Source organism: Cajanus cajan, chromosome 6, assembly GCF_000230855.2.
Source record: "Cajanus cajan strain Asha chromosome 6, NIPB_CcT2T_4, whole genome shotgun sequence".
Lineage (NCBI taxonomy): Eukaryota > Viridiplantae > Streptophyta > Magnoliopsida > Fabales > Fabaceae > Cajanus > Cajanus cajan.
The window spans coordinates 2,231,626-2,253,217 of NC_138522.1; the positions used below are offsets into that span (position 1 = coordinate 2,231,626).

Here is a 21,592-nt window from a genome sequence, read left to right on the forward strand (position 1 = left end):
TTTTTTCTATGCACGATTCACAACCGTGATTTAGAATCACGGGCGTGAACTATAATCATTGACTGTTTGTGTTTGACATTCTAGAACCAGAACGACCCGTTCTGAAACCAGAATGACCCGTTCTGGAACCAGAACGACCCGTTTTGAAATCAGAACAGTCCGTTCTGCATGCACTCGTTGTGTGTTAATTTTGCATCTAGAACGGACCGTTCTAGATGTAAAATTAATACATCATGAGTGTAAGCAGAACGTGTCGTTTTGGTTTCAAAACGAGTCGTTTCATATGCATTAAAGAAATTTGGCATCCACCTATGCATCTACGTGGCATCCACGTGGCCAACAGTTAATTCTATTTAAAAAAATTTAGACAGAAAGTCTGGTATTGCAATAATTTAAATTATTAAGGAACAAATTGAAAAAAAAATTAAAATAAGATTAAATTAAAACTTTAAAATATTATAATGGGCCAAATTAAGTATTTAGCCAAAAAAAAAATAATAATAATCTCAATTGCTTGTCAACATACAATATGACCTCGTAAATACAAAGTTTTTTTTTTTTAACATATTCCGACCATATTGTTATATTCCCGCGATTTTCGTAATGTTGATGTTTTTATTTTAGTTGAGCAGTTGAATTTAATGATTTTCGTAATTTCGATATTTTTATTTTATTTGAACAGTTAAATTTAATAATTTTTATATAGATAAATTTAATAAACAAATCTTGTCTTGTTTGTGTCCTTGTGTTTGAATAAAATATATTAAAAATGGTGTGTGAGAGTTAGAATTTGTGGTGTGAAAATGGGAGAGGCAGAGAAGGTGGTCAGGGAAGAGAAGAAGATGCGTGATAAATGGATAGAGTGAAAGGGAATGGAATTGGGAAAACAGTGTTACCTTTTCAGATCGAAAATCGGAGAGGGTTCATTCTCCGCAGTGTGGAGAGCGCAACAGAGACCAAGCGGTGAAGACGTGGCAGTGAAGCAAGTCTTCCTCTCCAAACTCAACCCTCACCTCAAGGCTTCTTTGGATTGCGAGATCAATTTCTTGTCCTCCGTTAACCACCCCAATATTATTCGCCTTCTTCACTTCTTTCAGGTTCTCTTCTTTCACTTATGTTCTGAAGTTTCACGGTTTTAGGTTGATAAATAAATTTTTAAATACACAGACTAAATTATAAAAATATAAAAAAAATGAAGGACTTAACTATAATTATGTTTGATTCAAAAGTTCATTAGCAAATGGTCTATCAAACCTTTATTTTCCTACCCTTTTTGTTAATTTTCATCTTCAAATGGGATGTGTTGAAAATTTTTTGACTTTTTTCTGGGGTTGTTGGATTCCACCTTGTGCGTTAGTTGAAGCTTGTTGTTTTTGTTTCGTGGTTAGGATGATGGGTGTGTGTACCTGGTCCTGGAGTTTTGTGCTGGTGGGAATCTATCTTCTTATATTCAAACCCATGGGAGGGTTCAACAACAAACGGCCAGAAAATTCATGCAGCAGCTTGGTAACTTTTATTTCATTTTCTGTTATGTTTGAAATAAAACACTACTTTGATGCCAATTACCATAAACTGAGGTATCTGATGCAGGCTCTGGTCTAAAAGTATTGCACTCTCACGGTATTATTCACAGAGATTTGAAACCAGAGGTAAGGATATTGATATTGTATATGTTTTCCTGACATACAATTGAATTCAGTACAAAATGCTTCATATTGTAGCATTTATGTGACGATGACTTTTAGAGGCAATTAATTTCATCTCTAAGTAAATACTGAGTGCTATTAGTTCCTATATAGTCTTTGACTAGAATAAAACAAGATGAGGGCATTATAGTTGGAAATTTTGAACATTTTTCTTTTGCTTAGGGTTTTAAAATTTTGTACTTATCTGTTGAGCTTTTGTTCGTAGCAACTGTTTAAACTTAGGAGTGGTTCAAAACTTAAGACTACCTTGCCTCTTAAATCTATGAAAAATGGTAAACGGTAGGAGTGGTTTCTGTAACGTCTTTGTCCTATTTGCCTGGGAAACCATTCTCTTATTGAGAAGGCCAGGTTGCTCTTTTGATCCTAGTATCCAATATGCAATTTTGGCCCCTCAATTTTAAATTCTTTAATTTTATAAAATTCACAATTTTGGTCCAATTATTAAATGTTTATTTGTTAATTGTTAAAATTATAATATTATCCATTACTTAATATTAAGTAAATGATGAGATAATTAATATTTGATAATCTTTAAGTTAAATTGCATTTTTAGTCCTCATTCTCATCCTCTATGGCACTTTTATGAAGTAAAAATGGTGATCGAAAGTTCAATTTACTTCTTCTACTGGTAGTGACTATCATTTTGAGATCAGTAGCAAATTTTGTTTGCTTTGGTGGTATTGTTGAATCAGAACATTTTGCTATCAAGCCATGATGGTGATGCAGTGCTAAAGATAGCCGATTTTGGTCTCTCAAGGTAGTATTTGGTTTAGGGGATTGAATATGGAGAGGAAGACAATTTATTTATTTGTCATTTAATACTCTCACTAATTTTACAACTTCTTTTCCTTACATACAATGTGGAGGACTGTACGCCCAGGTGAATACGCTGAGACAGTTTGTGGTTCTCCATTATACATGGCTCCAGAAGTTCTTCGGTTCCAGAGATATGATTACAAGGTATCAACTCTTCTTACTTTCAACATTAATTAACTGGCTTTACTTAAATTTACTTAATTAATATAGGCAGACATGTGGAGTGTTGGGGCCATTCTTTTTGAGCTTCTAAATGGTTACCCACCTTTTAATGGCAGAAATAATGTTCAGGTAGCCCCATAACTTTGAACTACTAAGGACCTGTTTGGGTAAGCATCTTCAGAAATACTTGTAGGGGAGAAAAATAGGAAAGAAAAATGAAATAAATTTTTCTATAAGCTAAAATTAGCTTAATCAGCTAATTTGTAGAAGTGTTTTCCCTATTAGCTTCTTTACAATTTTATTTTTAATTCATGCACAAGTTAATTTTAGTTTATAAAAAAACTTATTTTTATTTTTCTTTCTATTTTTCTCTCCTATAAGTACTTTTGGAGAAATTTATTCAAATAGGCTGTAATACTATTAAATTATGCCTATTTGTGGTCACTGCTAATATAAAATGCTGATTTCAGGTATTGAAAAACATCAGATCCTGCACCTGTCTTCCATTTTCTCAACTGATTCTTTCAGGATTGGATCCCGACTGTCTCGATATTTGTTCAAGGTTACTGTGCTTAAATCCAGGTCATTCAAATATCCTATTTTACATTTTTTTTTCCTATTCACTCATTTTTCTGAGAAGATCTAATTATTTCTGAAGTTTTTGCACCCTAATGCAGTGGAGCGCCTATCTTTTGATGAATTTTATTGGCATAGCTTTCTACAAAGAAAATTGGTGGGAAGATGACAGCAATACCAGGATCTGAAGTGTTCACGATCTTTCCATAGCAGTCATCTTCAAAAGTATCAGTAATAGTTAATGCCATTTCTGTTTCTTTCCCATCTTTGATTTCCCCTCTCTAAACATTGGATAATTGTATTACTAGTGGGGATAATCTGAGTGTATTCATGACACTCCCTGTATATTCAGCTGCTTGGCAAAATTATTTCTTAGTTCCAATAACCTTTTTCATGTGCTTAAGATTTATCCACGCCTATGCACACCTTTTATGGTGATACAGATTTTAATCCCATAATGTTCCATTATAGAGAGAAAAGTGCATAATAAAGCATTTTCATCAATAAACAATTAGATAGAATTTATTTTGTTTGGCATTCTTGGGTATCAGAATGGAATCAGAGACGGAATTCTTGAACAGTAACCCTATGTTTGGTATCGTCGAATTACCAAAGAAATACGGAAGAGAGGCAGCGACAATTGAAAGACCATGGGTTTGATATCAAGTAAATGGTTGAGCGAAGATATATAAAGACATTATTGGTCTTGCATTTATTTTTCCGGCAAATTAGCATAGAAAATTAATTGTGCAACTTGAAAGTGTTTGATAGTCAATTATAGATAACTAATAACTGATTATCAACGTTTGATTATAAGTTTTATATTATATATGAATTTGATGTTTTTAAATATAAACTTGTTATTATAAGCAAATAATTTATTAAAATTTAAATTTAGATAGAGGCATTTTAAATTTTATAGTATTGTATAATTACAGTATTATATTTAACTAGTTTTTTTATGTTATTTAATTATTATTATTATTATTACTTTATTAATACCAATTTAATTATGGATGAACTAATATCTTATCGGTTGAATGATCGATTTAATTTGAAAAGCAACTCTTAAAAGAGATCAATTTATTTTAAGTAAAAGTTGGGTCATTATCTGTTTATATCTTGGTTGTAAACTATATAAAAAGTTATTACTTGGCAATGAACTTTTGATTCAACAGTTAAGTAAGTTAAACAAAATAGTCAACATAAAATAGTTTACGGAGCCTAATTTTGGTTTATGGTTACTTTACACGTCCCTCAACCAATAGCTTGGACTATTTATTTCAAGTCAGAGATCATCCTAGTATCTGTCCCAACAATACTTTTCATACTCAACTGTGTCATACTTTGTCGTGTGCTTGTTTGTAATAGAAACTTGAAAAATAAATAAATTATGGTAGATGACGTTCCTAAGAATACACGCTGCTTGTGGCTTTAACAGCCACCGAGCCAAGGTTTAAAGTAAATTAGCAGTTGTTTAAGAGAATACTAAAAAATGCTAAAGTATTCTGCATGCCCACACGCTTACACTTTACGCTGTACTTGGGTCAGGCAAACGCAATGTCAACATGTCATCTGCTACTTCAGATTTATATATATGGACAAAACATGTCGATACTAGTAAAATGAAAAATTGTTGCATGCAAAGATATAAAAATGTCAATAATATAACGTGTAGACGAGTACGTTGTTTAAAAGTGATGCTAGAAACTTTGAAATACACCTGCTGGAAGGGTGAGGTGAATAACCTAAGCTTTCCACTTATTAATATACACTGAACACAAGGGTCCTATCTCGCCCGACGATTTCTGGTTTACACTTTCAGCCATGTTCCTCGTTTGACTTGTAATGAATGCACATAATGGTGTTGAACCCTGATCCCATTTGACTATTTGAGGATGATATCGTAAACATACACAAGCCACATATAGTGCACTAAACGATATGTTTGTTAATATACATATTTTTGTGTTCTGTACAGCTACTTGAGAATCACAGGCCTGAAAAATAATGACCAATAACAACGTAAAGCGTGGAATTTAGTCCACGGTTATGCCTTTTAACTTTTCTTCAACTCAACGGTCTTCCCTTCGAACAGCATTTGGATCAGACACCATGTCCATCATCATTTTCTCAGGTGAATCCTCCCAATTTGCAAATGTCTTCAAGTCAACCTACAAAATAGAATGATAACAAGTGTAATTGCTGTTCTTTCATTTATCAAAAGTTAATATTTGTAACTAATCGAATAACAGGATAAGGTAGGATACTTTTCTTCTTTGCTCAGTGAAAAGTTCTTCCCTCTTCTTGTAAGAGTTTTGCACTTCCTTTGCTACTTTCCCACCAAGACCCCAAACTTCAACTTCTGAAATCAGACCATCAACAGGTAGGAAACCCTGAAACATAAGTTAATGACAGCTCAGAAATTTGGAGATGAAGACAAGTGCAATTTGTTATTGGTCAATGGCCATGATAATTTTAACCAAAACTCTCAATGTTACAAAAAAATTTATCAACCAAATATTGAATGCATTATCATGATATAATGACAGGAAATATCACAGGAGGCCAGCATGGAAGATTTCACTGCATAATTAGTCTTTTTAAAAGAATTTAAAAAACGCTATTCATCAGAGAACATACGGGATTAGCTATTTTTTATGCATGGATTAATCAGTACACGGTTACAAGTTCTATATTCACACTGCTAGTGTTTTCAGCAATTGAATTATACCTGATCCGGAAGGAGGGATCCACTATGGTAGGTTTTGTCAATAGCATGATGGCGAATGGTCACTTTTGCAAAATCTTCATCTATAAATATTCTCTCATTTCCCAGAGTTCCTCCAAATGCAACTCCAACTGGCTTTGGCCGTGGTTGGTATACTTTACCAGTAGGATGCAAGTGGCTATAAACAAAATTCTTTTCCTTACCTATCAATAGTAACATACATAATTGGTTTCAGGGTTTCACAAAATTCCATCACAGCCCCACAAAAAGACAGAAAACAGGAACAAAAGGAACATTGTCACCTCTACTACCTACCAGTAGGTGGAAATGCATGAAACACTGGGCTAATAGAATATAAATATCCAGAGTTTCCATAGAAGATATCTTTATTTTCAAAACATTTATCTGTTAAGGCACCTATAACCCATTTCCTATTGATGGAATTTTCCTCCTGGGCATCTCCTGAACTTGCAGCTATCAAAATTAACAAAGGACCTTTGTAACCTTCAACATGAGACCAAAATCTGCCAAGTCCTCTTCCATGAGATGATGACCTATAACACAGTAAACTTTCGATGTCAATAGGCATTTCCTTTTCCAACAGGCAAGTCTCAAATAAAATTATTAATGTTGCAGTGCAACATATATACTCTATGTCAATAGACAACAAATTAGGGGAACATCATAATAAATGACCGTGATACCTTTTCCCTCATTTTAACAAATGAAAAAAGAAATAGAAAATTGACAGGTGTTCAAGACTATTAAAGCACAAGAGCATGATGAAGCTATGATTCAGGGTCAGGGATGCGAACCGATAAATAAGGATATCATCCATTCCACCTCCACTACTTATAAATGCTCTAGAAATCTCTTCATTTACTGCACTTCTCTGTGTAATAGAAATTGCCCATGCCCTTCCTTGGGTCAAAATATAATCATATGCAGCTGTTGATGAAATATCTCCAACAGAGGAGGAACTAGAGGATGCTAATTCAGCCTGCCATTCAGTCAAAGATTTATTTAATCATACAACACCTAAGAACCATATTCAACATATTTTTCTCCTATAGAACCTGAAGATAAAAAGAGAGTGGTATACTGCTACACTGTTTTAGGTGATAATATAATAAGAAATATAATATATTATTGAACTAAAAACAAAATAGCAACGACACAATAATCTATCTATATAATAATAACAATAAAAAATGAAAAATACTTTGCAAAGTATATTGTTCTTCTCACAGATGATAAAGGAATAGCAAGTGTAATAGAGACTATAACCCTAAGAAATTTCAGCAGTAATAATAAGACAGTAAAACAATGTCATTATAATTCCTCAGGCCATTGTATTAATAGTTAATCAACTAATAACTGATTATAAATGGACATAATTACTTCAAGTGGTAAATGGAATTTTTGCCATACCAGAAGAGATACCCAGGTTGCAGTTGTAAGGAAAAATGCTTACAAGTGTGTAAAAAAACTGAAATATTCCTTAAAAGTAGGAACCGTATGTAATTAGCCTTTCTGGTTGGCTCAAAACAACACTTTTCAATTACAGCAAAGCCAAATATTGGAAATTCAAAAAATCCAAACGTGGAACATTAAAAGGCTGAATTGAGGAGTTAGTTATTTATAATGGTAAGCTTAAATAAGAAAGCATAAGTTTAAGGTTGACAGGACTTCAAAACATTGATCAACTCCAGTATGAATGTTAAAGAAAATATCATTGATCAATTCCTGTATGCCATGCTGGTTGACTATACAACAAATCAAACAATTTCTTACGATCAGGTTTTTCAAAAAAACGAAGCAGTCTTCAAATTTCAATCAAAAGTGGAAAAACTTCCAACCATAGATTACGAGGTGAATGTTGTATGTTTGAAAGCACATTCGAAAGTAGTTTCAGATCAAATTAATTTCAGCATGGATCACTCAAGGCAAAAGAAACAAAAAAAATAGGACGGGCAAAATTAAATCACAAGCAACAAAGCATAGTCAGAAAACACATTTCAACTATGAATGTAATCAACGAAGAATGGCAGATAGTCAGATACTAATCATGTCACATTCAGAGTAAAGAAATGAATAAAACATAACCTAAAGTGGTGATTAAAAAACTAAATAATCATGACGATGACTGAAACCATTGAATATAAACACAGAAATTACCCCGGCAGATGCAGCCATTTGCAGTCTAGCATGAAAATACTGCCTTAAGCAATCCGGGAGGCACGGCACGGTACTCATAACCCATGTAACAAACTTGCCCGCAGGAAGCTGAACCTCCAAGCTGGAGATATCACAATCCCACACATTCAAACCACTGTCAACTCCAGCACACGATGTGATCACCGACAATAAAAAATGATTCAGATCCGGTAGACCGAGATTCCCTTCCCCTTTCAAGTTTCTAGAGCCCCACGACATAACCCAACACACGGAAAGAAGCAGAAACACGTGATTGGGAAGAAGGTGCCCGTTAATCTTGCAATCATCATCCCCGGATTCAAACTCCAAATGCAGAGGCACTTTCGCACTTTGTGAGATAGCAACGAACACTCTTACAAGCATGTTCAGCGAAACCGAAGCAGACACCCTAGCACAGCACTTGTTATAACCTTTCACAAATTCAACCCAGTTTATTCCCCCTTTGTCAGGCACGAAAAATTGACCCACTAGGGACGAGCCTAGGTGATCCAACAACACCGGAAACGAATCAGGCACGCTGTTTCCGGAATAACTTGGACCGAAACTAAAGCATTGCTGAAAACACCGAGATTACACGTCATCAATGAAAAAGGAAAAAATGATCATCGAGCATTCTGAATAGTACCTGTAGATTTTCTAAGGGAACGGTGTTTGTCTCGGGATTGGCGAGCTTGGAGAACGCTTTCTGAAGCATTGGAAGAGCTCCAGTGGAGCCTGCGACGGCTTCCGCCTCGTGCTGTTCCGCCGAAACCCTCGGCTCCGCCGAAGTGGACGCTCCCATCGCCGGCGTCGTGTCGCGTCGTGAAAATCGGATTTAGTTTCTCCAATCTTCTGGTAGTTTCTTGTTAAATTAATCCGAAATCTTTATCAAACGTCTAAATGGACCCTTTAGAACATCCAAAGGGCGATTAGCGTTGATAATTTTTAATTAGTTTAATTATTATTAATTTATAACTTCTCTACACTTTTGCTTAATTGTTTAATTATTCGATCTATTTCTTCTATAATAACACAATTATCCTTTGAAAAATAAAGTAAATTAATAATTATTAATAAAAAATTACGTTGATATTATAATTAATTTTTATTTTATTTTAAAAAATATATTTTTATTATAAATTTTAGTCATTAATTTTATTATTAATAACTACAAATATACTGTTACCGCTCTAGACTTTGAAAATCAACCGCAAACATCAGTAGAACCATCGAAGTTTGCTTGTTGTGTATTTTAACGCGGTGAATTAATTAATAATTAAAACATTTTAATCCTGTGTGACAAAGTGCATCTTGAAACGGTACTCCAGCACAACATAAAACGCTACTAATTAAGAAGAGAACGACGGCGTACCTTGAACGCAAACACGTCGTTTTAAAAAATGCCGCCGGCGAAGAGGGGAAAGGCAAAGGCGGAGCCTAGGGTAACACCGCCGTCGGAAAAACCTAATAATTTTCCGTCTTGTATTCGGTGCATGCCTCCTTCTTCCGTCGCCATAACCATCCACGCCAAACCTGGTTCCAAATCCGCATCCGTAACCGGTCTCTTTCTCTTTCTCGTTTCTTCGATCTCAGTTAATTAATGCGATTGTGATTATTTATTTATTTATTTTGCTTAATAAGTAGATATGAGCGACGAAGCGGTGGGAGTGCAAATTGACGCACCTGCGAGGGACGGCGAAGCGAATGCGGCTCTTCTCGATTACATCAGTTCTGTAAGTAACATTTTGGTTCCGTATTTTATGGCGATTAAAATAATTGATGTGAAAACGGCGTTGTTACGAAAAACATTGTTTCTTCTGGCGGTGCAGGTTTTAGGCGTGAAACGAAGACAAGTCTCTTTAGGCACTGGTTCTAAATCTAGAGATAAGACGGTGATTGTGGAAGACGTAACTCAGCAATACGTTTTTGACGCTTTGGATAAAGTCTCGAAGCAGCAGTGATGAGGAGGCTTCTACTGCAACTTAATTAAACAATAAGTGAAAGCTAAACCATTGCTCTGAGAGTGTTGCGGTTAAGAGCGGTGTATTTGTTTTATGTTTCGGCTTTCTAGTTTGTATCCTACTGTATATTTTTACAATTTCATGTAGATTTATGCCATTGCTGCCTATATTAATTCATCACTCTAGCTTTATGCATGTATCAGTTATAATGCTCATTTCATGTAGTGGCCGCAGCAAGTATCAAATGCTGCAATCTTCGATGATCGATGATTAAGTGTATGTTTGTTTGCCGTTGAAAACTTACAAAAATCAGGATCAATCAAGAAGACAGAAAATATTATTTTTTGGTTTGGTGTTTTAGAATGTGTTTTTTGGGTTTAACGAAATTAAATGGTTAAACACATCATGGAGTTTATGAATGGGATGCTGACGGTCATGTAAAAAGGTGGAGAAATCTGATTATGGGAGAGCTTACACAATTAAAAATATTTAATTTTTTATATATATATTTTTAAAAAATAATAACACCTTTCGTGTATTTCGTCCTCTAGTGGTTAATAATATATATAGCATTGCTCTTAATTTAATATTCATTTTGTTGATTGATTTTCGTTTGGCTTAGAGTTTCACAAAATTAATTTCTATTTATTTTAATTGGTGAATGTAATTGCTATATATATATATATATATATATATATATATATATATATATATATATATTTGCATTTCTTATTAAAAGGTGTGAGAATTAATTTTTCATCGTTAAAATATAAAAGATTTGGTTACTTTACAAATCTGCTGCGAAACATTGCCTTTTCACAAGTGACGTACACCTTTGAAGTTGCCTATATTACTGAGGATAGAAAGAGCGACCGTATAATTATCAGTTTCTCACAATTGTTTTCCCTCAATTTGCACATGTTGATGTAGCTGTAACGAATTCGACTGAGAAACATATATTATGTAGGAATAATTTGTCCTGAGCATGAAAAAAAATTAGCCAGTAAACATTTATGTTGACTGAAATATTTAGTAATTAGTATAGATCAATAATAATACGAGAATATAGGATAATGATTAAAGGGATAGATGAGGAGAATTTTGTAGGTGAGAGAGAGAATATAGGATAATGATTACATTTACAGGATACGTGAAGAGGAGAAATTTGTAGGTGAGAGAGATAGAGTATAAATAGGGATGGCATTCGAAATTAGTGTTTTGCAAGTTTTATCCGTTTTTAGCGAGAGAGAGAAATGTTTGTGTTGGAAGAGGAGGTGGTGGCATGCAATTCTCAATCAATCTCATTCTCCCCCCTTTTGTTCTTTGCATTTGGGTTCCGTTCTCTCTCTGATGTCCTCTTTTCTTTCTAAATCCTATTGGATTCCTCATGAGACAAAAGGTCCTGCGCTAAGGTACAATGTATTAATTCCTTTATCCAATTCTTATTGGGCATGCAACTTTTTGCCTTTCAATTCGTTAAATTTTTATACCCATCTTCATTACTCATTAATAGTTTCAATTCTAAATGTTTGAAATCGTACATTCACAATATAGATGAGTTTGACAGAATCAGAATTCTCAGAGGAGGGTGCAGCAGGCCTTCAAGAGCCTCCTGATCCCAATGTTATTGAAATTGATCCCACTAGTCGCTATATTAGGGTACGTAATCGTGTGCTTTTCCCCCAAGGAAAACCTAACCATGCATTAATATCATGTTGTTTTTTGTATTCAAAACAGTATAAAGAAGTCATTGGCAAAGGAGCTTTCAAGACTGTGTATCCTTTCTTAGCATTGTGTTTCTTTATTATTATGTTTTTTTAGTTTTACTTCAAGGTTAACTGCTATCTCCCATACAAAATTCAATGACATTTTCAACGCCTTGTTCAGTTTAGAACATAATGCATAGTATTTTGTGGTTCATGGTTTCCGTTAAGAATTTTATTGCTCGGGTGAAATTCGGTTCGAGGTATACATTTTTTTTTCCTTTATTTGTGGTTAATTAGTTACAAGGCATTTGATGAAATCAATGGACTTGAAGTTGCATGGAGCCAAGTTCAGATTGATGAGGTATTACAGTCACCAGGTGGCCTAGAGAGGCTGTACTCAGAAGTACGTCTTTTGAAGACACTGAAGCACGATAACATAGTAAAGTTCTACAATTCTTGGATCGATGAAAAGCACAGGAATCTTAACTTGATAACTGAGTTGTTCACCTCAGGGAGCCTTAGACAGTGTGTTCCCTATCCTTTATAAATTTTCTTCATTTGTTTTTCCCCCTTTTTTTTTTTGAGATCAGCCCTTTGGTTAGTGGATTTGATGCATGATTCAGGTATAGTCAGAAACACAAGAAGGTTGACATGAAGGCTATCAAAGGATGGGCAAGGCAGATTTTAATGGGTATAAACTATCTCCACTCTCACAACCCACCTGTTATGCATAGGGACCTGAAGTGTGATAATATATTTATTAATGGTCACCGGGGAGAAGTTAAAATTGGAGATCTAGGGTTGGCAACTTTGTTGAAGCAGACTAATGCCAAGAGTGTAATTGGTATGTTTTCTGTTTTATTGCATTTTTTTCATCCTTTATATTTTTAAAACATAACCAAGAATTTAATATTTTTTCCATCTCAGCTGTAATAAAAGGGAACTGGTAGAAGTTTTTTATTTTCTGACTTCTTTGCCTCATTGCTGTTTGATTTCTACACCACTTGTATTTACACATATGTAATCCTAGTAGGAACCCCGGAGTTCATGGCACCTGAACTGTATGATGAACATTATAATGAATTAGCCGACATATATTCTTTTGGGATGTGCATGCTTGAGTTGGTTACGTCTGAATATCCTTACCGTGAATGTAGAAACTCAGCTCAGATATACAAGAAAGTTTCATCTGTGCGTATTCTTATTGATAACACTCTTTTTCTTTAGGCTATTACTGGGATTTACATATACTATTATTGTCATATAATTTTCATGTTGCAGGGCATAAAGCCTGCTGCACTTGCCAGAGTCAAAGATCCAGAAGTAAAATTATTTATTGAGAAATGTCTTGTCCCAGCACCTCAAAGATCGTCAGCAAAGGAGCTTCTGATGGACCATTTTCTCCAAGTGAATGGTTCGTTGAAGAATCGTCGTCTTCCATTACCAGATATTGTTCTTCCAAAATATGGAGCCTTCGAACATCGTTGTCTGATGTCAGAAGGTCCTGCTAGTACACGTGTTAGATCCATTTCAATGGATCTTGGTGATGCCACTGAGCTTCCATTGACCACTTTAGTTTATAACTCTGTTGATTCTGTTAATGATACATCATCTTCCCCTTGTGTTGAGATACGAAGGTTGAATGAAGGTGACAGATTTTTTCTAAAAGGCGAAGAAAATGATGAAAACTCGGTGTCATTGGTTCTCCGCATATCTGATCAGAGTGGTGAGTATAGCTTATAATTGATGTTTACTCTTAATGAATTTTACTCTGAATATCATGTTTTGAGTTTATCGGTGGAAAGTTAAGGTCTCTGACAATGAAATACAGGGCGAGCAAGAAATATCCATTTCATATTCTACCTCGACAGTGATTCTGCCATCTCAGTTTCAAGTGAAATGGTTGAGCAACTAGAACTTTCTGAGCAAAGTGTTAAATTCATAGCAGAGTTAATTGATCTATTATTGATAACTTTGATTCCCAATTGGAAACCTTGTGTAGCGATTGATCATTTAGTTTCTTGTACTGGTAAACTAACTCATCCGAGTCAACGGAAAGAATCAGAGTTAGCAAAACACAGAGTAAACTCAGAAGATTTTAGCGAAAATGTGGCCGAAGATGTAGGTTCCTCAACCTCACCAGGAAGATCAGAAGAAAAGGAAAACCATGATACTGTGATTTTTCACGAGGTTTTGTCTCAAGCAAGCAATGATTTTCAAAGAGCAATAAAGAAAGATGATTTTTGTTCTGATATTTCATACACTTCTGAAACATCTGACTTCAATGATAAGCATTTTTCTACAGTTTCATTCATGTCTGCTAAATCAGGATTTACAGACTGTGACTTGCCTAAAGTTAATAGTCAATGCTCACTTGCTTCTGAAATGGGGGCATCACCTGATTATAGGTGTAAGTTGCCATGCTTAGAAAGCAATGGTATAATGAAATCCTTTAATTATCCCACTAGTGCTTCTTGCTCGTGTGAACATGAGGATGAGTTCAAAATAGAGTTAGAAATGATTGAACAGCAGTATCAAGATGCAATTAAAGAATTATCAAAAAGAAGATACCAGGCCATCGCAGAGACCAGCAGGAGACTGTCACAAAAATATGCAAGCATAAAATAATTTCTTTCACCCTTCTCATATGTAATAATTATTATTAGTGTTTCATCTCTTCTCCATATCCTTGTAAGTAACAACTGTAAGTAGTTCTTTGTGTATGAAAAGGTTCACTTATTAGTCACTGTAGCAAGGAATTTTCTTTGCAAAAATCTATTGAAAATTATCCCTAATGTCATGTTAGAAAATAACTGGAAGTCTGGAACTAATCCAACACAATTGAAAGTGCGATTGAAATCAATTTCATGTATTCTCTCTTCTTATTTGCTTTGCATGGCCTGAATTAGTTAATCGGTAGGTAAGTTCATTTGCAAAGAAACATACCAATAGTAGTTAACTAATCTCATGCTTATGAAATTAGTTTGATTAAAAAACAATTAAATTTAATCAATATGGGTTGAATTGATTTTGTCGAGATATTTTTTTTTAACTAACGTGATCTAAATTAATTCAGCTAAACTCGAGTTATATCAGATTATGTTATTAAGCTGACATATATTTATAATTTTATATTTATAAAAATGAAAATAACATTAAAGAAGGAGGGTATTTTTTTCATATAATACTTATATTTATATAGATATTTTTAAAAATTATTGGGTTTAAATTTGAATTTATGATGGTTGGATTATTCTTTATAAGTTAATACAATTTAAATATATCTAAACCAAGTTATACTTTTAATTTGGATGAGTTAGATTCACATACCCAATAAAAAAAAATTTGACGTAATAGTGAAGTTTGGACAGTATCCATCTTAATTTTAATTTCATTTTTACCATTGTACACTAATTTTGTGTTTGGTTTAAGACAAAAAGTGAAAGAAAAGAAGAAAAAAAAAATAAAAGGATTTTTTCTTCCCTTTGGATGTGTGAAGAGTGAAAGAAAAGAAATAATATGTATACAAAATAACATAAATAATCTGAATAAAATAATACTATGAAATATATAACCAGGGATATTTTTTGTGATTTACATAAAGAAAACTTCCCACTCACACTTTTCTTCCCAAATCGGAGGGATCCTAATTTGAGATGGGCCTATAAGTAATTCTCCTTTCCTTTTTCTGATGGAAGAAACTAAACGAGAGAAGGGTCGAGACAAGTTTTGTTCCTCCTTCTTTCCTTTCAAACTAAATGATGCGTGCAAAAAAAAAATCACAAATCGAATTTGGCCCATGTTTCTGAACACATAATTTGTCGTTTATTTTAAAATATTTTAAAAGGTTAATTTATTGGTAAAATTATTTTTAATTTAAATTTAAATTTAAAATAATTATTTGTTTAATAATAGATTTTAAAACTTAATTAATATTAATTTTAATGAGATATAATAATTTAATCATTGTAATTTTAATTTATTTTAATTATCAAACATTTTAAAATTAGTTTCTTTTAATTTTTGTGATTAATTATAGCCACAATAATCAATATTTTCTTTTATAAATATTGAGAATTAGGAGTAAAATGCATTAAATACTACTCTTTTCATATTCTCTAAGTTCTCTTTTTTTGGAATTAAAAACATACTAATTTTACATTCTTAATCTAATACTGAAAATTTTTTGTTGTATCTTGAGAACTTGCATAATAGAAGTTAAGTTCATGTACTCAACATCGTGAAGAGAGAGCTTACGAGAGAGAAAAAAACTGAGATAAAATTTCTCTTTCATCCTCCAAAATTATGTGAGGTGATCTTATTAAGTAAACTTGGTGGAAAAAGGGTCTTTAATTTTATGACATTAATTCAAAAAGCTTGTTGGTTTGAATGTTTATCCCATTGAGAGTTTTGAGGATTAGATTGATTGTTAGAGGGAGGTTTTTATGCAAGAAATAAACCATTGGTTTGTTTTGATTTAGAAGCGATGAATCCAGGTAGCATTTAAATTAATTACGATAAAGTGATAATAAGGAGAAAGAGAAGCAGAGATTGAGTCCGACATTACTGTGGCACTTCAGGGATCAACGCACCCTCACTCCACGTGGCATCCTTCCACGACGAGATCGACGTGACTACATGTTTGATTGAGTTTGGAGATCAATGAGTGCAGTGTACCCATTTTACTGCGACGTAAATGGTTACACAGTGAAGGACTAAGAGCATTTCCAATGCAACTGTGTCTTATATAAGGATGATGTATATATAAATTTAAGCAACTTAACTTGCCAACTAAATGCTTGTTAGTTATAAGATAGAGGGTCGGAGATGCTCTAAGGTGACGACGGAGAGGACTAAAGCATTGATGCTCATCGCACTATGTTTTATTCCCTCCCTCACTCATACTCAACCATTCCAAAAACCGCTAGGCTTTCTCACTTGGGAGCAAAGTTCATTTGATGCTCAAAGACCATACACACGTACGTATGCATGAGAGGTGACTTTGTTCGCAAAGAGGCACCAATCTTATGACTGGGAGGTTGCAATTGGCATTCTGAGTTTTCCAATTTAGATGAAATTTAACCATTTCAAGTATGCCTTCTTTTAAATACTTGTGTTATGCATATCATTGAGAGAAGTTATATATTATTAAATTAAAGTGTCTTTATGAAGTGTGGTAATGAGATAAAAATAAATAAATTATGAGACATTATTTAGATAATGATGTAGACACTTAATATAAGAATCTCTTCATAGCAGGAAGAATTATTTATTAGTATTTTGTATCACCCTAAAATCAATATATTATATATGATGACCATTGTGTGCATCAATTTAATTATGTGATAATGAACATTTTTTACTCTAATTTTGGAGATATTGGTAATTATATAATGTTGATACCTTTGTGGTATTATTGATGTGAGTTTTTTGAGTTTAACTCTTAAAGAATATTGTCGATTATGACATTGATTAGTAGAGACATTGTGAAATTATTAACAATTCTAAGTAATATGATTAATTATAGTATAAAAAAATGATGTTATCCATATTACAAATTTTACATAATATGAGATGTTATATTTATAAATTATGGTATTTAATATTGTGAATTTTTCATTGTATTAAAAAAATATAATAGTGATTAATTGAGTATTGGATCCATATGAGACAAATTCATTAATGTGTCATTACACTTTGTTGTAGTGAAATTAATTTGAGATCAACCAAATACAATTGTTGAATCAAAGTTTGTTATTTTAGAGATGGTTGATTATGAGTCATAGTGATAGAGAGCCTCTTAGAAAATATTTTGTTGAGAATATAAAATTAAGAAATGATATGATATAACAATTACTTAAAGATCAAAATTTATTGATCATGTATAGTCAATAATGGATTTGACCGATCTTTTGACTTTAAATTCTTAAAAAGGATATTATTTAAAAAAATATTGTGAGTTATTTATAAATATCGAGGAAAATCAGAGTTTATTAAAGTCACTTGAAACAAACAATAATGATAACTTATGAAGAAGGTTTAGTGGGAAAAACAAATCACTTGTTAGTTTTATTAGCATTAAAATTGATTTTAATCAATTTTAATTTTTCAATCTCTTCCTATGGTGTGAGAAAGTGTTAAGGCTACAATAATGAGAGGATAAAGTTTCACCTCTTATAAAGTTTTTAATGATTTTCACATCCTTTATGAGTGATATATGAATTACGTACAATATACATTTGATGAAATCACTTATACGAGTGTTAAGTGAGATCACTTACGTGAGATCTTGGTGAAATTTTTAGATCACTCATGAATACTAGACATGCATGGCCTAAAAGTACAACACGATAATAACAACAAGGATTGTGCATGTGTATTCGGATGGGTTAACATGTGATATTCACCAAGTGTTTTAGGGTTCAATAACTTGCTATACTCACTATACTATGTGTTAAGTTTTATTAACTTAAGTCTAGTTCAATAACTTGTTATGTCAGGCCCAATGCATTATATCTTATATGAGAGCCCAATCTTTTTAAACCTTTCGAATTATGCGGGAGATTATTGTATATTTTGAAATATTTCAAAAGGTTAATTTATATTTTAAATTTAAATTTAAAATATTATTTTATTAATGAAGATTTTAAAACCTAATTAATATTGGTTTTAATGATATATAATAACCTAATCGTTATAGTTTTAATCATTTTTAATTATTAAATATTTTAAAAAATTTTTTTTTAATTCTCCTGATTAATTATAGCCACAATGGTCAGTATCCTCCTCCTATAAATATTAAGAATCAGTAGGAGTTAGATGTATTGAGATTGCTCTCTTCTCTCATTCTCTAAGTTATCTCTTTTTTAGGTTAAAAATTTGTTAATTTTGTATCCTTAATTGGTATTGAGAAAATCTTGTATTAGATCAAGAAGTTTTTATTTATCTTGAAGATTTGCATAATAGTTTGCGTATAAGAATAATGCATACCTCAAGAGTTTAGATCACATTAATATCATTCACGGGGAACACAATTAACAGTCACTAATTAAATGAGCCCATTATAACCCATTTTTAAATATGTTATTTATTTTTATTTTTTCTAAACCCCAACCTAATTAAATATCTTAGTATATAGGGAGACTTGAATAAGGTTCACAATAAAATTAATTAATTAATTAAAAGAGTGGAGTAAGCATACAGTCATACATCATCAACCCTAATAAAATACATATCATCTTTATTACCTAATCAAATAGTTTTTTTTAATGAATAAAGATATTATATTAGTGTGTGTTTGTTTTGACATTTTTAAGAGGCAAACGTCCATTTATTTAAATACACTTAAGATATATATTTTTCTGTCTAAGAGCATTAGAACGTGTAATAATACAAAGACACCCTTACTAATTGTGGGCTCATCATTCATTTCCTTTAAACGAAAAACGTGGGAAAAGCATTAGTCATGGGTTTTAAAAGCAGTGACTATCTAATTTTTGAAAATACAGCTGCAATTATGGGCACTAATCCAAGTATGATACCAAATTAAGGAGGTGTTTAATTTCCCCCAATAAATTGTATGACAAAACTTTAAAATCTATTTTCGAAACATCTTCAACAGTAAAGTTTTAATAATTTTTTTATTATTAGGGGAAATTTTATATGAATCCAAAAATAGTTTATCTCACCTCTCTATTAGTTTGACTAGTGTAGAATTTCATAAATAGTAAAAAAAACTATAAAAAAAAGTATTCTTAAATTTTCTTATTTATAATATAATCATAGTTTTTGCCTTGAATTTGAACATCAATATTAGTTTTCTAATTAATAGTAAACCATTTAATTTTTTCCTCTTATTTTTTTATATAATTTTCTTTATTTTCATCGCATCATTTATTGCGTTTCTCTCTTTTTTAATTATTAATTTCCCCCCCTGTTTCTATCTCTCTTTTCTCCACTTCTTACACAAAATAAATAACGCTTGCTCATTTTCAATAGTCAATGATGAATAAAAAGTTAAACCAGTAAATATCTCACGTAATTATTTAAATAATATAAATTAAAAATTCCAACCAAATAATATCATTGAAATATTTATTATTAATAAAAATAAATTATTTTATTCATCTCATAATAAATGTCGTATTTTAAAAAATAAATTTAAAATAAATAATATGTTAATTTTTCAAACTAGTATTAATTATTTTTTTTATTATTTATTCTTTGTAATATTCTTTAAAAACTTATTATTGCAATGAGTATGTGCCATTTTATAGAGTATAATGTTTGTAGGGGTAGTGACATTGTTCCTGGGCATAATTTACCCAGGGAGTTTAGGTCCTGTTTAGCACTAAACTGATTATATATGCAAAATATCTATTTGTATTAATTCATGCTCTTTACTTCTTTAGGTGCTTGGACGAGAGCATCATTTATGCTTCATTCTTTAGCACTATTATTCAATAAATTTTTGGTTTATAAGAAACAAAATGTATGGGCCATATATCATAGCAAGCCTTAGGGTTCTTTTTCCTGAATTGGAATTAAAATAGACATTTGATATCAAAGTAAATTAGAGAATAGGGATGACCTTAGCCTTGTTCCTAAACTTACTATTTTCCAAGTTTGGGCACATAGAATTAACTCCTAAATAAGAAAGCTGTCTTGTATTTACATTTTTTTTTTCTTGTGCTGATTTGGAACCGTTATATGTTAAAATGGACAAAGGGACAGTTTTTTTGGAAATGAAAATTGAATGGTGAATACAACTGAGTAAAGGTGACTTCATCCAAAAGAAAGAAGAAGAAAAAATCTAGTAGAAAGATGGTTTGATTTAAAGATAATGGCGTCACCATAGGTGTATTAGTTGAGGTATGGAATGGGTATATTTTGATCATGGTATGGAATGAGTATGGGATAATTCGTGGGGTGGCTTCTAGTTATAGGAACAATATTATGAAGTTAACCTTTCAAGGATTCAATAATCATGTGTATTTTAAGTCTCCATTATTTGTAAAACATTAACTAGGGAAGAAGAGGTACTTGTGTTTTTCATTGATTTATGATTATTTCAGTTAAACCAATAGTGGACTGCCACATTACGATGAAGTTCTTTATCACTGAAAATCATTTCTTGCCGAAAACCACACCAATTAAAATGAGAAGTGTAATGATGAAAATACAGCAAATATTACTGTGGACAAAAACATTATACTATTTATCATTTATGTTCCTCCCAATATGTCTTTTTTCCATGGAATCCAATGAAACTCCAATTAGTAGTCATTATCTCAGCAAAGTATATATAACGCTGATTATTCTTTCCCCCTTAAATCTTAATTATTGTACAACTTCTTTCTTTTCTAGACCAGCCACATGTATTTTGTGGAAGCAATTCAAAAGCAACTATGTATTCAAGATTAATTTACGTGCTTAGTGATGGGTACACTAGAATGTCTTCCAACAAAGAAGCTATAGATACGAGACAAAGATATTCCCTGTAAAAAAATTAAAAGAAAAATATATGTGATGGCTGAAATAGGCACAATTCTTTGATGTGAATCATTTGAATTATTCGATAAGTTAATCTTAATAAAAACTCACGCAAGTTATTTCAAATATAATTAAAGAGGCTGTAATGTGTGCTTGTTTCAACCATTACTTAAAAAAATTATCTTGTATTCACACATTTTATAATAATATAATATTTGTCACTAAAAATTATTTTTATTCACAATT

At 32.2% G+C, this 21,592-nt stretch overlaps 4 protein-coding genes across 7 annotated transcripts; 3 read left to right on the plus strand and 1 right to left on the minus strand.

Annotated features, from left to right (window-relative positions):
* The first annotated feature begins 722 nt into the window (after positions 1–722).
* Positions 723–3,645, plus strand: LOC109797781 (protein kinase family protein). 4 transcript variants are annotated; one of them, XM_020357916.3, is made up of 8 exons: positions 730–1,097; positions 1,389–1,506; positions 1,591–1,649; positions 2,399–2,463; positions 2,573–2,666; positions 2,733–2,813; positions 3,155–3,266; positions 3,343–3,645. In XM_020357916.3, exons 1-8 carry the CDS (start codon positions 873–875, stop codon positions 3,354–3,356), a joined length of 768 nt encoding a protein of 255 aa, XP_020213505.1. In that variant the 5' UTR covers positions 730–872; the 3' UTR covers positions 3,357–3,645. The 4 variants fall into 4 exon arrangements, with proteins under 4 accessions (XP_029126633.1, XP_020213505.1, XP_020213506.1 ...); XM_020357915.3 differs by having other exon boundaries at positions 737–1,097; positions 3,362–3,645; XM_029270800.2 differs by lacking the exon at positions 2,733–2,813 and having other exon boundaries at positions 723–1,097.
* A 1,264-nt stretch (positions 3,646–4,909) lies between these two features.
* LOC109796751 (TLD-domain containing nucleolar protein) lies at positions 4,910–9,094 on the minus strand. The gene is made up of 7 exons (XM_029270801.2): positions 8,834–9,094; positions 8,170–8,763; positions 6,807–6,991; positions 6,307–6,545; positions 5,995–6,194; positions 5,531–5,656; positions 4,910–5,434 (listed from the first exon to the last, which is right to left on the minus strand). The coding sequence occupies exons 1-7, from the start codon at positions 8,987–8,989 to the stop codon at positions 5,336–5,338; spliced, it is 1,599 nt and encodes a 532-aa protein (XP_029126634.1). The 5' UTR covers positions 8,990–9,094; the 3' UTR covers positions 4,910–5,335.
* Positions 9,095–9,509: 415 nt separating this feature from the next.
* LOC109796752 (uncharacterized) lies at positions 9,510–10,343 on the plus strand. The gene is made up of 3 exons (XM_020356528.3): positions 9,510–9,747; positions 9,832–9,920; positions 10,017–10,343. Exons 1-3 carry the CDS (start codon positions 9,588–9,590, stop codon positions 10,146–10,148), a joined length of 381 nt encoding a protein of 126 aa, XP_020212117.1. The 5' UTR covers positions 9,510–9,587; the 3' UTR covers positions 10,149–10,343.
* Positions 10,344–10,919: 576 nt separating this feature from the next.
* On the plus strand, positions 10,920–14,726 carry WNK7 (Protein kinase superfamily protein). The gene is made up of 8 exons (XM_020357703.3): positions 10,920–11,560; positions 11,703–11,807; positions 11,886–11,923; positions 12,152–12,379; positions 12,478–12,698; positions 12,888–13,045; positions 13,136–13,580; positions 13,686–14,726. The coding sequence occupies exons 2-8, from the start codon at positions 11,703–11,705 to the stop codon at positions 14,480–14,482; spliced, it is 1,992 nt and encodes a 663-aa protein (XP_020213292.1). The 5' UTR covers positions 10,920–11,560; the 3' UTR covers positions 14,483–14,726.
* The last annotated feature ends 6,866 nt before the right edge of the window (positions 14,727–21,592 follow it).